A 15,745-nucleotide genomic window follows, 5' to 3' on the forward strand; every position below is an offset into this window, starting at 1 on the left:
AAAATTGTCCCCCATAGTTTACTTTAAAGCCACATTTGGAAACGGTTCTAATAGCTGTTGGGCAAATGATTACACCTTTTTCTATTTTTGGATTTTTTTACATGATAATTGTACAATAAATTGCTACACCTTTTTTTACAAGGAGAATAATCTTTAGAATTACGACCATTAATAATGTGGTGAAGCAGTGATCAAGACTTTCACAATTATTGATGTATGCTGTGTGTGTCAGCCTGAGTCTGCAGAACAGGTGCCACTATGAGAAAGACAGAGAGACAGGGAATCATTTCAAGAGTTAAATATCCTATTTATTTATACACACACGCACATATTTACACACATTTATTTTACAGGTACATGATCCGGGTATTCAAACAGTCGAGGCACTTCCGGTGTGGTGGCGAGGCTCACAAGGGGGGGCCCCTCACCACCAAATATCCCACCTTTGGCAGGTTTTTGGTGATGTTGTGCAATTTTACGTTGTTTGTAGATTGGTGAATTTTGAAACTGCGCGACCTTTCACCAAAACAGTCCGTATACTATTATTAGACACTGTATTTTTTTTTAAAAACACTGAATAACATTTTCAAATGTCTAACTTCTAAGTTAAAATGTTTTTCAAGTCCAAAGGCACATTTTCATACTTTGCATAAAGGTGTCGAGTTTGCCCGACGTGGCTTAAATAATATTCGGCGAGCGAGAAATTGCTGTTTTTTGTGGCTAGAGCGGCACCCTCCCACCACTTCACAGTAATGCAAAATAACAACTTTCCCACCCTTTTTAAAATACCTGTGGAATTTTGTACTTTTCCAAAACTGGTTTAGGACTGTGTATTTGACTTTCCAGTGTCTAACGCCCCCCCACCCCGCCTAAGAGGCACAACAGCATGGTGTTCTGTTCAACATATAACTTGTTTTGGCCCCCGAACTAGGCTGACTTCTGAGGCCCCCCTGGGGAACTTCACAAATCGCAGATGTCCCCCTGGGGGACTTACCTGGTCCCTTCCCCAGGAGGGGAAACTTACAAGCCTCCCAGGGACACTTTAAGGACTGGAGAAGGGGCATGGCGTTGCCGAGTAAAGATAGGCAGATACCACTCTTGTTCCCTGGTTCCTGCTGCAACCGTCAGGCTTTGTCACTTTGCACAAACCTCAAAAAGGTAGTGGGTGAAAAATCTTCAATATAGGGCTGGTGGACTAAAAAAATTGCAAAACCTTCTTTTTTGTGGAAGATGATTTTGAAGGGACAATCTCTTGCAAACAAAACTTTATTCTAGGGAAATTCCACCAGCAGGGGCTGCTTTGCAAAAGTGACGTAGCAGCTCATTCAAGTTTGCCAAGCTCCTTTTTTCAATAAAAGAATTTAAAAAGCAGTAACCATCACCAATTACTTATATAATAAATGTTGAGAAAGACTGTTTGGGAGTTCCTAAATGTATGCATGCCAACATTTTAGAGCAGGCGAGTGGGAGATTTTTAAAAAGTACTCAGAAGAATGACTTGTATTGAATCAGAGGCAGTTTGAGAACATAGCGCAAACAAAAACAGAGCTCTAAACTCTGTTTTTGTTTACGCTATGTAAAACAGCCAAAAATAAAAAGTTGAAGACTGTCCAAGCTCTAATCTCCCCCTCCAAGAATTAAGCACAAAGCGTTAACCTTTGATGTCGGAGGTAATTCTTGGAAAGGGAGATTTGAGCGTGCATGACAGGCGTCAACATGTTATTTTTGGCAGTTTTACAAATCTCTGAATCGGGTTTCTGCAGGCAGGAACTGGGAGACGGGAGACTAGCCTTAAAATCGGTAGTCTTCCGCCTTAATCGGGAGGATTGGCATGTATGCAAATGCCTCCTAGTAAAATGAGGGTCAGGCTAAGGGCGTGGAATATATATGATATATAGTCAACTGCTGGCTGGTATACTTCAGGGTGGGAGTGGTGGACTGGTGGGGGAACTGCATGAATGTTAATGAGCTGCTTTTTATTAGATTGCATGGGGAGCTAGAAAAGGGTACCAGTATAAGTCCGTTTATGGCCTCAAGAAGTGTCCTGCCCTTGGCCTCTACATCACCAAAGTCCCTCTCGCCCTTGTGCCCTGGGGTCCCAACTCTTGGTCCAGAGATAAAGCTTCCTTTAACTTATGGTTGGTTGTAGAACAGTTCTCTAATGTCAGGCGCGGAATGAACAAGGAATGTGTTTCAGCCTTTTTTTCGTGGAATTCAGCCTTCTCGTTTTCAGCAATAATGTTTGCAGGAGGATAAGGTGACCCGATATTCTACCCGCTGGGAATGTATTTCAGTCCCCACCGGACTGATGCTGAATAAAGCAATGATCTTGAAAACAATCCTAGACGAAACAGTTTGAGAGTCACTGGGTTACCTGAAGGTACCGAGCAGGGCGGGTGTTAGAATTTCTTAGAACTAGGCGCTGCTTAACAGGGCGTTAAATATATGCAATGACTCATTGGGTGGCACGTATAACAAATGCCCTGAAGCAGTTTGTGACATGCAAACTTCCTGTCTCACAAAACTATTGTCCTCGCTTAAACCAACATTATTACACAGACACATTCCACACCCTGCAATCCTGGTGTATTTTTAAAGTTGCCTAAACCACGTTTATGCTTTTCATCTCCTTAATTAGTTCCTACAGGATATTTCACCCCCACATTGACTCCGTTTGACATCAGAAGGAGGGGCGTCACATTTCGAAAGGAGTGACAAATCGTTGACTTGATGAACGAATGTCAAGCGGAAGTCCTTTGCAGGTGTCGAAGGGCACGATGGAGCGTCATCAAGGCATGTGCAGGTCAGAAAGGTTAACATTCGAGGTGGCAAACTTCCGAGCACTCTGCCCAGGGCCAGTGGTGCCTGCTAATTCCTGTTACATATAGTGTGGGTGTTACTTGTGCGTTATTACTATGAGGAAAGGTGATTATTGATGTTATAGTCACAGGAAGTCCTGCTGCCTTTCATTGTCTGTTCACCTTCCACGTGCACACATTCTGTCCAAGCCTGTGTAAGCAGACTCAGATTTTTGGGTGAAGCCGCCGTATGCCGAGGGCACTTTGCAGTCATTCGAGGCCTCTACCTGGCGTGTCAAGAGACAGCCTCTCCCTTCACATTCTCGCACGACTGGGTTATTGCAGAATAAATAAAGTTGCTCTCAGAAGGGGCAGGTCTAGCACTGAGGTGGCAGCACGATGGGGGTTGCTTGGGGTGGAGGCCTCAACAGGCTGCCCCGGTCGCACACCTCCTAAGGCACCAGGTTGCATAGAGTGTAGCACCTGATAACGCAGAGTGTCCGGGCAGCGGTGGGGCTGGGGGACAGCGAGCGAGGGGTCTGTGCCATGTTCATCGTCCGCAGAGCTGGTCCCATCATGGAAGGCTGGTGATGTCTCTCTTTGGTGGTGGGCCGACTGGCCTTTGGCCATTCTCCCTCGCTCTTCCTTCGAATGCCATTATCCTGTAGTAAAGAGAGGAGAGGAACAGTGTGAGGACCAGTGTCACCAGACACTCCCATCTTAATCACATGTAAAGACATTTTTTTTTTTCTAAAACCGTTTTTATTGCAGAACAAAAAGATAAGCAGCTTACATACATAATGACCCTGCACCGCAAATGCCAGTGCCTTTTCCTTTCTTGGCCATGAGGCTTCCGTACACAGCTTGTGAGCTCACATCCCAGAGGCCGGGCAGCGATAACATGTAGGTCATTATACTTAACCATATTTCAACCTGTACATTTGTTTATATCATTATAGGATGTCTGCGTTCCGCTTTTAAGTTTTCTCCCCCCTTCCCTCCCTCCCAGTCACTCCCCCTCCCCAGTCCCTATCCCCCTATCCCCCTCCCTCTCCACCCTCCAGTGCCCTCGCCAACGACTGGACTCGGCCTTAATATGTATTCTTGGGTTCTTATCAGAAGTAAATGACTATCTACTGTGTATGTGTGGTTGGGACGTTCCGGGGATCAGCATCAGTATCAGAGGGCTCCTCCTCCTCGATCTCGCTGTTGCGCAGGGCCTGCACCAACATCTCCCACTCTGTGGCCGCCTCTAGTGCCCTATCATCTGACCTACGACACGCCAGTTGGTATCTAAGTGTACTTTCACTCGCCGCCCATTTCTGTAGTTCATTAATCCACCTCCTATGTGTGGGGCCCACCTTCGACTTCCAGAGCCTCGTCACTTCCCTCTTTGCCAAGAGGAGGCCCATATCTATAAATTTACTTGTGGTCTTGTTCTTGGGCGTGTGAGGAAACCAGTGCAGGACACAGACCGCCTTGTTATATTGCAATTCCCGGTCCGTTACCTCAGCCAGTGTCTCGCCCACTTCCCTCCAGTATTCGCGCAGGTGAGGGCAGTCCCATAGCATATGACCTAGCTCTGCTCCTATTGCGCCGCATCTAGGGCACGCCGCATTCTCCACTCCGAAATATTTCGCAATTTTACCTGGTGTTAGGTAGGCCCTGTGGAGGACATAAAAGTGTATCAACTGGAAGCGTGCGTTCCTTGTGCTCTTCCTAGCCCTCCTCACTATACCCGCCCACGTGGTGTCAGGGATCTCGGTCTGTATATCCAGCTCCCATTTCGCCTTCAGCGCCGCCATCGGCTGTAAAGTTTTGCGCATCATTCTGGAGTACAGACAAGCCACTGCTTATCACATGTAAAGACATGAGCGAAAACATCTTTTGAAATTGTCATTTTTGTTTAATATACATCAAACTTCCCCCAACAGGGCTTCAGGGCACATAAGGAAGCCTGTCAGAGCATCCGACGTGAGACGACCCGGTGCTGACTGGAAAAACAACATAGCAAAGAACTTACACCACAATGGTAGGGATTTACAGCGGTTTCTGTATTAAGATACATGTTATGTTAAAAGAACTTGTAGAGCATTAACTGAGTACAGATCAGTGTTAGAGATTTACAGAGGGTTGCAATCCAGAAGCATGTGACGTAGGTAGCGATGGCCGCGCTGGTGGGCGTGGCACACAAATACTACTTACCAGTGTGAAGTACGTCAGAGGTTAGGCAGACGAATACGGTGTACAATATAAGGGGCCCGGACCCTATCAATGTTTGTTTATTGTTTCAATTAACTCAAATTGTTAACAAAAGTAAAAAGGCTGGTTGGAGCGCGCTCCGTCCAGACACTTTTTTGAGTTTAGATAAAACAATCATTTCATTTGAAAAAACTGTTAATCATATATTAGACACAATCATTTCTTTAAAACATTCTGGTAGTTGCTACTTTAAGGAAAGATGGGACCGCAAGATCAAGACTACAGTTTGTCTCTAGTCTTTAACTGAGTCGTTATATAGCAGAACTTTCACCTTGTGGGCAAATTTCGCTAATCTTGCCAGTTTCATTGGGATCTCCAGCTTGAAGAGAAGTTTCATGGCGTCTGTGCAGGTGCGTATCCCATATTTTAAAAACAAGGGTTTCAATAAAATGCGACGTGCATGATTCAAACAGTGACATGTGCAGACCATGTGGGCCATGGACTCCTCGTGCTGATGGCACAATCTGCAAGTAGTGACCACCTCTAATGTTTTCCAACGGCTGTTGAGGTCTTTTATCGGGAGTACCATCAGTCTCACAGACAGGATTTGTTTTAAGATGGACTTGTTCAAGGCGGAGTCAAGGTATGGCTGGCTCATTTCATCGTGGAAGGAACTGGCTAAAATCCTGATGTTACTACTGGACGACTCTAGAACCTATCTAATGCAGGATACAGACCTGCAGAGGGAGTTATAACCAGAGTACATGGAACAGCACAGTTGTAAATGTGTCGATAGACTAAAGCAGCGGTTTGCACGAGGCCCCACTGGCCACGTACTGGGGGTTTCTCACAAACAGACACAGTAGAAGCCCAGAAACCACAGACACAGCTCTGGGGGAGGGATAGTGCAGTAGGAGCCACACAGGACCCAGGTGGGACTGTGAGAGAGAGCGGTGGCAGAAGTACAATCGCAACCTTACATGTGTGCCTCTGCACTGTGCCATCTCTCCCTGTACCCTGCACTGTGCCATCTCTCCCTGTACCCTGCACTGTACCATCTCTCCCTGTACCCTGCACTGTACCATCTCTCTCTGTACTGTACCATCTCTCCCTGTACCCTGCACTGTACCATCTCTCCCTGTACCCTGCACTGTGCCATCTCTCCTTGTACCCTGCACTGTACCATCTCTCCCTGTACCCTGCACTGTACCATCTCTCCCTGTACCCTATACTGTGCCATCTCTCCTTGTACCCTGCACTGTGCCATCACTCTCTGTACCCTGCACTGTGCCATCACTCCCTGCACCCTGCACTGTGCCATCTCTCCCTGTAACCTGCACTGTGCCATCACTCCCTGTACTCTGCACTGTGCCATATCTCCCTGTACCCTGCACTGTGCCATCTCTCCCTGTACCCTGCACTGTGCCATCTCTCCCTGTACTCTGCACTGTGCCATCACTCCTTGTACCCTGCACTGTGCCATCACTCCCTTCACCCTGCACTGTGCCATCTCTCCCTGTACCCTGCACTGTGCCATCTCTCCCTGTACCCTGCACTGTGCCATCTCTCCCTGTACCCTGCACTGTGCCATCTCTCCCTGTACTCTGCACTGTGCCATCTCTCCTTGTACCCTGCACTGTGCCATCTCTCCCTGTACCCTGCACTGTGCCATCTCTCCCTGTACCCTGCACTGTGCCATCTCTCCCTGTACTCTGCCATCTCTCCTTGTACCCTGCACTGTGCCATCACTCCCTTCACCCTGCACTGTGCCATCTCTCCCTGTACCCTGCACTGTGCCATCTCTCCCTGTACCCTGCACTGTGCCATCTCTCCCTGGACCCTGCACTGTGCCATCTCTCCCTGTACTCTGCACTGTGCCATCTCTCCTTGTACCCTGCACTGTGCCATCTCTCCCTGTACCCTGCACTGTCCCATCTCTTCCTGTACCCTTGCTGTGCAAATCGTAGTGCACACTCTGCTCGTGCTATTTGGGCATCTGACATACATATACCTCCTCGCGCACGTGCCATGGCTCTTCATGCACCTTTGCTCACTGCGTACAAGCCTTTTCTCCTTTGTGCACGGCGACCTGTTTGAAATCACTGGAAAGGTTAACATGTCCTAGTCCCTCACCACACCCCAAGGTATCTTAGTTTTCCTCGCCACAGTCAAGTGCCCTACCCTTCCTCCCCGCCATCTTCTAGCGCCTCATACCTTTGTCGCGGCGCTCTAGCGCCACCCGTGCCTTCCTCACGGCACACGTTCTCTTTTTAGATCTAGACCCGAGGCGTCGTGCGTCAGAGCGCTTCACACGAGCATCACTCTCATTACAGATGAACACATCATTTTTGTTCCCACGGGTAGATGAAGTGATTTGCCCAGAATGCCCGGATGTTGAGCCATCTGGCTTGGATGGACCAGGAGAGAGTCTGTCCCAACAATGAAGCTGCGGTGATGCTCCGGCGTGGACACGCCCTTCAATGGTGGAGCACAGTATAACAAGAGACAAGTTGGATCTGCCGATAGAATCAGAGCCTACAACTCCCAGAATGCACCGGCCCAGGGAAAGCCAACAACTGGCAGTACGGACACTTGCTGGCTTGCCTCGGGGTGGAGAGAGTGGATTTGTGGTGGTGGTGGAGGGAGAGGGTTTGAGGGCGGCTGCTTCCCTCGGCACCCGCCCCCCAGAGAGGATTTGGGGTCGGGGGAGGGTGGGGTTTGAGGTCGGCTGCTTGCCTCGCCTCCTCCCCCCTCCCGTGGATCTGGCGTCGAGGGAGGGTGGGGTTTAAGAAGGCTGCTCCCCCCGCCCGCACCCCGAGAAGGCAGGGGGGGGGGGCACTGTGCCCGAAGCAGCCCTGCCAGAAGGGCACCACCCGCTTCTTCCGCCAAAACAGGCACTGGCAGCCTCCCTCCAGATGCTGCCCCGAGAGGAGTTCTGCCCAAAAATAAAACTGCACCCACGCCCTTGAAGCAGCCACAGAGGCACCATTGTCCGAGCCCCGGAGAGAGCTAAAGATACCCACACAGACGGCCTTTCGAGAGGGGTCGACCAGCTGCCAGGGGGCACTGCCCTCAGCCTGGCCAGCTATGAAAACTCACGTGTCTGAGTATGAAAGCAATCCCCTCCGGCCCCGCTCAGGGCGGTTGTAATGTTTTACGTGTCCAGCGCTGGACACCGCCCAGAGACCTGGGGCTCAATATGGCATTGGCGCAGGGCAGCACAGCACAGCACCTTGCTGCGCTGCCCTACGCCAATGTGAAAGGGCAGAAATGCACCTACAGGGGCGGCCTTAGGCATGTGCAAGCTGTGCACGTGCACAGGGCCACCAAACCCCAGGGGCCACCACGAGGAATCGGATACAATACATATTCGTGGCGGCCCCTGGCAGGGATTTGGCGCATGAACGACTGAGGCGTGCTAAATCCAATGTGATGCACGCTGAATGGTTGTTCTTATACTCTTTTCCTTTCTAACCCAGTCTCGTCTTTGTGTGGGGTCGGCCTTGTTTCGGGCTCTTCTGGTAGGTCTTGTGCTTGTTTAGAACTTTTTTTCCAGGAGAATCGAGCTTGTTTTAATAGTCCAGATCTGGCACCTCCGGAGGTTCGCATGCGTGCGCATGCGCAGTGCCCGCGAGTCCTGCAGCGAAGGGGTTACAGAAGCACCACACATCACTGGCGGCAGGAGGGGTGGCAGCACCCGTGCCCGGCGTGCAGCGAGCAGCACCGAGACCGGCCGAGGCCATGCACCGGCGCGCCTAGAGACCCTGGGCAAGAAAGGCCGCCTTGCAGAGGATAGCATGCCAGTGTGCAACCTTTGGTGCCAGCTGCGAGGTGAGCAGCCCGAGGGTCAGGGCATGGGGAGGGGGAGTGAGGAGGTCAGCGTGTGCCACTGCAGAGTGAACCCGAGGGAAGGTGAGCCATTGGACGAGGGTGTGGGGAGCCCTGGGGAGGAGGGCAGATCAGGCGTAGGAATGTATCCCAGCCCGTGGGGGTGAGGAGCCGGGGGCGTGGGGAAGGTTGGGTGAGGATGTTATTGTAGATGGTGTGTGCTTTGGGTCTGGGTGGAGGTAAGCCATGTGAGGTGGCGAGCTGGAGGTATTCTGGTGGTCATGGGAATGGAGGGCATGATGAATCGTGAGAGAGAGCCTCTCTCTCACGATTCATCTCTGAGAGGGCGCGGGTCGGAGAGGTGGTCACCGTGCGCCAGGGGTAGGGAGTGGTACAGATCGGCGCTGTATGTTGAGGGAAGAGTGAGTCAGGAGTGCAGGGGCGGTGTTTACTTGTGGCTGAGGGGAGGCATGGTGACTTTTGGAGGTGTAACTTGGGAGGCACGGTCGTATTGGGGGGAAGAGGAGAGCAGGGTACGAGGTGTTAGACGTAATGTTAAGGATTCATTAAAATGATTACAATTACAATCATGAAAACAGAGTATGAAGCTGATACTTGTGATCTAATGAGTGGATCTGCCTGCACAAATCTTTTAAAACATCGAGTGTTCGAATGTACTTGGCATTTGGTTATGTCTGTTTATATGGTGTTGAGGCAGACATGAAATGCAAGCACCTATGGATGGACGCCTGGAATAGAATGGCAGTGCCTACCCATGTTAACTCAATCTAATGACCTTTTGCAGAGACCTTGGTAGGAGACTGGCTTCTTGATCATTTCTTTAATTACATTCCAGTGCTTGTCATGTGACTAGCAGAGAAAACTAGTTTAACTAGTCCTCAGTTTGCAATTGGTGAAGCAGCCTTCTCTGTCCATACTAGGGGCATAGTTACCATTGGTTCAGCAAGTACAGTGGTACTGAGACCCAAAACCCTCAGGGGCCCATTGAACCCTGATAACTGCTATATTTTACTTCCTGAGCAGCAGCCAAAGGGGCCATTTTCCTTGCTTATGCCATGGCCCATGGGGTCGTTGGTACGCTGTGCTAGTAATTCGTACGTCTGCTTGAAAGTTGTCTCCTGACTGGATGTTCCTTGCACATTAATTTTGCTTCAGTGAACCTCTAGTGCCTTTTCATAGCCTTAGGACTCACTGTAATTAATCCTTGTTTAATAGGTGCTCTGAAAGCGAGCAGAACTGGTTGCTGGAATATGGCACTATACAAGAAACCTTAATTAAATATATTGTATTTTGTCTTTTGACAATGTGGTAAAGTGGACGAGTCTTTGGTTACCTGTAGGCTGTCTTCAGGATCAGTTAGTGACGTACTGAGACAGGTCTCTGTGTGCCATGATTTCAAGGTAGCTTACTCTCTTCCTGCTAAGGTCACTTCCCAAATAGATCATGAACTATTCTCCAGGCTCTACTGTTCTCAGTGGACTGAGAAAACAGACCTTGTATGCCAAGTCACATAATCTACCCTATAGTTTTATAACACTCTTCAAATAAACCTTCCATATGTGGCTAGTCCTCATAATGTGTCATACATGTAGTGGGAAGGGTAATTACTATCAATCAGTCAGGGTTTGTAAAGCTCAGCTGCTTCACACATAAGGGTCTCGAGGCGGTGTGGGATTCATGCTGCTGGATCATGCTGCTTGTTGGTTGAACAGCAAGGTCTTGTGGTCCTTCCTGAACTGCTGGAGTGATGGTGAGGCTCTGAGGTGCAGGGGGAGGGTTTTCAGGTCTTCACTGCCAGGTGGGAGAAGTAGTGGCCTCCACTGTTTTATCAGTGGCTGCCTTGGGTGGCTGCTAGGGAGATGGTTCTGGAACATGTTTTCCTGGTAGGTTGGTGGAAATTCACTCGTTCATTAAGGTATGCTGGTCCTTCATTGTGTAGTCCAGGGAAGACATGGCTTGGCAGTTCGGGCTGGACTGTTCCCATGAGGCACAGGGTCAAGGCTGATTTGCAAATGGCCATGTCTGAAATGGGGTGGTGTGGTGAGCAAAAAAACGATGGATTTAGGCCCAGATCTCTGTACTGGGGTGAATGTATGACATTGTTCTGCATTCTGTCTATCAACTGTTGTTTTTGCAAGAAAATAAAAATGACACATCAAAATCTTTCAACAGCCGCCACTGCTGATTGTCTTCTTTTTTCCCTACCCACTGCTAGCCTCGCCCGCTGCATTGCAAGCAAAATGAAGAGAATTTGAGTACACAAATCTGGTTATTCAAAACGAAAGAGAAAGGTGGCTCAGCAGGCTTTCTTAGTGTCACAGGAAGGAGCAATCCTGAACATTATCACCCAAGGGAAACCTAAAGATGGAGAATCCTCTGGCCAGAGTACTGCTGATGCACCAGGTAAAACAGGCGCTGACGACCATAAAGAAGAACCAAAAAATGATGATTTCCATGAGCAGAATGATACTCATGAGCAGACCAATGAAAATGAACAAGGTGACTCTGAAATTGATACAAACATGCAGAAATTACCAACTCAGGATGAGGATTATTACAAAAGACCCTCAGACAGAGAAACTGAAACATCATTCATCGGTCCATCAACATCTGGCATTCTGAAGGAGGTTCAGAGTTTACAGACGGATGATGCTGGTATTGAAAAGGAAGCCAAAGAGCAAGACCATGTTACAGACCCGTGTTCTGAATATGATTTATGTGATTGGAGGGATCCTACTTTGTGGCCGAACTCTCTTACGGACGCGCAACGTGTTTTTCTTGTTGAAAGGGGTCCCTCCAGAGACCCAGATTCTAAAATAAAGTATCCAAGTGATGAGCACTCAAAAAGTAAACGTTGTTTTTCTGTTACCATGTTACTGGTCATCTAACGCCTTTTCTGGACGTTTTATTAAAACACCTTCCTGAGCTCCACCCCACCCGGACCCCCTCTTCCGGGGCCCCCTACCTGCGCTCCCTGCACAGGGCCACCATGAGCCTAGAGCCACCCCTGGCACCTATTTAAGAATACAGTGCATTCCTGTCCCATCTCCCTGCGCCGGCACCGTTTCGCAGCCTAGCATCAACGCGGGCACCCTTGCACCGTGGTGGTAGGGTGCACGGTGCAAGGGTGCCTCAGTTGCAGGTGGGATTGCTTTTGTGGATGAAGGGGCACCTTCCTACACAAAAAGAATCCGGAGAGGCGTTTTTCTCTTTTTATGTGTGCTGAAGAATGCAGCATACCTAGGAAGAGTCAAAAACGAGGTGAAATAAACACATTTCTCCTCCTTATTCCTCACGCCAGGAGGTGTCCGGATTTGGCGCTTCTCCAGGTTTACATCACTTTGTAAATCTGGGGCAGCGTCAAATTCCATTGGTCTTGAGAGGGAAAACCCACTGCAAACGCCCATGGAACGCTTCCAGGGCGCAGAGGGAGCAGACACAGCGATTTGTGCTGCATCGCCTTACTCATGATTTATGAGGCCACTCAAACCCACGCCTGCATCATGCATGTACCACTTTACGTGGTGACGCTTCCCGGGCGCAGAGGGAGCAGACACAGCGATTTGTGCTGCATCGCCTTACTCATGATTTATGAGGCCACTCAAACCCACGCCTGCGTCATGCATGTACCACTTTACGTGGTGACGCTTCCCGGGCGCAGAAGAGCAGACACAGCGATTTGTGCTGCATCGCCTTACTCATGAATCATAATTCATGAGGCCACTCAAACCCATGCCTGCGTCATGCATGTACCACTTTACGTGGTGACGCTTCCCAGGCGCAGAGGGAGCAGTCACAGCGATTTGTGCTGCATCGCCTTTCTCATGATTCATGAGGCCACTCAAACCCATGCCTGCGTCATGCATGTACCACTTTACGTGGTGCCGCTTCCCGGGCGCAGAGGGAGCAGCCACAGCGACTTGTGCTGCATTGCCTTACTCATGATTTATGAGGCCACTCAAACCCACGCCTGCGTCATGCATGTACCACTTTACGTGGTGACGCTTCCCGGGCGCAGAGGAGCAGACACAGCGATTTGTGCTGCATCGCCTTACTCATGAATCATAATTCATGAGGCCACTCAAACCCATGCCTGCATCATGCATGTACCACTTTACGTGGTGACGCTTCCCGGGCGCAGAGGAGCAGACACAGCGATTTGTGCTGCATCACCTTACTCATGATTTATGAGGCCACTCAAACCCACGCCTGCGTCATGCATGTACCACTTTACGTGGTGACGCTTCCCGGGCGCAGAGGAGCAGACAGCGATTTGTGCTGCATCGCCTTACTCAATTCATGAGGCCACTCAAACCCATGCCTGCGTCATGCATGTACCACTTTACGTGGTGACGCTTCCCGGGCGCAGAGGGAGCAGTCACAGCGATTTGTGCTGCATCGCCTTTCTCATGATTCATGAGGCCACTCAAACCCACGCCTGCGTCATGCATGTACCACTTTACGTGGTGCCGCTTCCCGGGCGCAGAGGGAGCAGACACAGCGATTTGTGCTGCATCGCCTTACTCATGATTTATGAGGCCACTCAAACCCATGCCTGCGTCATGCATGTACCACTTTACGTGGTGACGCTTCCCGGGCGCAGAGGAGCAGACCCAGCGATTTGTGCTGCATTGCCTTACTCATGAGGCCACTCAAACCCATGCCTGCGTCATGCATGTACCACTTTACGTGGTGACGCTTCCCGGGCGCAGAGGAGCAGACACAGCGATTTGTGCTGCATTGCCTTACTCATGATTCATGAGGCCACTCAAACCCACGCCTGTCCCGGGCGCACCGGAGCAGACACAGCGATTTGCGCTGCATTGCCTTACTCATGAGGCCACTCAAACCCATGCCTGCGTCATGCATGTACCACTTTACGTGGTGACGCTTCCCCGGCGCAGAGGAGCAGGCACAGCGATTTGTGCTGCATCGCCTTACTCATGAGGCCACTCAAACCCACGCCTGCGTCATGCATGTACCACTTTACGTGGTGACGCTTCCCGGGCGCAGAGGAGCAGACACAGCGATTTGTGCTGCATTGCCTTACTCATGATTCATGAGGCCACTCAAACCCATGCCTGCGTCATGCATGTACCACTTTACATGGTGCAAGGTGAAAGTGACGCAGGGCTCTCATGAATAAGCCCCTGTGTGTGCAAAGCTGTGCAAAATCAGTGCGATATTAGTGCATTACGTGTTCGATGTCAACACACTGTTCACAAGAGCCACTGAACAGAACCTCCTGGATGCAGACCGCCCTCCATCACTGACCAGACATTACCAGCATCGACCACCCTGAACCCTCCCAAGCGACTACTGCTGATTGCCTCTAAGCGCTATAAGTAAACTGAGCCCGACTGTATTTTTTACCCCCTCCTTCGAATTAGCGCTGCAACGCCACAGGTTGGTAGTATTTTTTGTATTATGTGTTTTATTTTTGCAATTTTATATAGCGTGGGCATAACCCGATGGCACCAGAGGCTTTACAACCAGTGGTTAATTTGTAGAATAAAAAGTGGCGGAGCTGTCCTCAGGAGGCAGCGCTAATAGGAGAAATGTACCGGTGCAAACTGCCTCCTGACTAGAGCCCCAGCATTTATTATTCTGGAGAGGACTTGGCCTAATGGCTGCAGCTGCCGATTTTGGAGATGGGGAACCTGGTTCAAGTCTCAGCGTGGCTCAACATCCTGTGACCTGGGGAACATCACATGCCTTCCAAATGAGTGTGTCCTTAACTGGTGCTCTAAGCACCGGTGTTGAGAATTAGGTGCCGCACCGGAAAGCACCAGCCCAAATTAAGCACTGTTTACAACTCTAGCAGGATACAAGGGTACAGTGAGGTATAATTACAGTAATTAAATCCAAACACTAGCATCGGGAGCTGCGACCAGGACAATTGCAGCAGTTGGTGAAAGGTCGATTAAGGTCGATTAAGATGGCGGAGTCACTTATGCGGGTACTTATGCGGGTAGTTCGGAATAAGTTTACCACCCCCACATGCCCCTCCCCCGCCCCGCCTCACCGCCCCACGGAACTCCCTCCAGGGGCCTCTACTGGTTCGGATCCTGGTGGAGAGGGGGCTTGTGTCTGGTCGAGGGTGATTAACCCCGGCATCTGTCCAATAGGAGGTCCTTCTGGTGGCGACCAGGCAGGTGAGTTCCCGATTCTTGTGGCCCTAAGAGAGAATGGCAGGCTCATGGACCCTTCTGGACTGACAGTGGGGGTTCCATGGCAGGGATTGGTTATTTCTGGAGCCCCGATGTTCTCTGAAGATTTTCAGTTTCTCGTTTAGATGGGGGGGGGGGGGGGGGGGGTGAAGAGGAGCGCAGCGCTCTGTGCTGGGGGTGATGCAGGCGGTTTTGAATTGGGCCCGGGGAGGTGTGGCCTCAGCGCTGCTGCGGGCAGCGCCGCTCTATGAATAGATAAAAGAGGGGAGAGGAAAGAGTTCCCATGATAAACAGTCCTGGAAGTAACCAAACCCCGTCCCCTGGGCAGATAACAGGCTGAACCAGAGGGGCGACGAGGGGGCGACAGCAGGCGACGGGACCAGTAACAATGGCGGCTCTGTGCGGCCTCCATGGCACGGAGAGGGCACCGTGAACAAGGCCCTGCTGTCTGTCGCACCCTGGGGCCCGGTGGGCACTGTTTCTCCCACGGAGGGGTGCAGCGATCGCGGCTCGATAGAGGGGCGCTGCCCCGGCACCCCCAGTGTAGAGTTACTTATGTTGCATTCGTACTGAGCCGGAGCACCGAAGTGCCAAGGACCCGTCACTGTGGACACGGATTCGGCACTCTGTAGAGCGCCGCTAGGCACTCTAGGCGCTACGAAGAATTCCACTGCCACTATAACCATACGAAGGATGACTTGTAGGACAAAGAAGGCGCCAAAGGTC

General features: G+C 50.4%; 1 protein-coding gene across 1 annotated transcript in view; it reads right to left on the reverse strand.

Annotated features, from left to right (window-relative positions):
* Window positions 1-283: 283 nt before the first annotated feature.
* AIF1L (allograft inflammatory factor 1 like) overlaps window positions 284-15,745 on the reverse strand; it is a 106,155-nt gene continuing 90,693 nt past the window's right edge. Inside the window, exon 6 of the mRNA XM_085613955.1 lies at window positions 284-3,460. Coding sequence (XP_085470081.1) covers window positions 3,373-3,460 — 88 coding nt within the window. The 3' untranslated portion in view covers window positions 284-3,372. The remainder of the gene's footprint in view (window positions 3,461-15,745) is intronic.

This window comes from Triturus cristatus, chromosome 1_2 (assembly GCF_964204655.1).
Source record: "Triturus cristatus chromosome 1_2, aTriCri1.1, whole genome shotgun sequence".
Classification (NCBI taxonomy): Eukaryota; Metazoa; Chordata; class Amphibia; order Caudata; family Salamandridae; genus Triturus; species Triturus cristatus.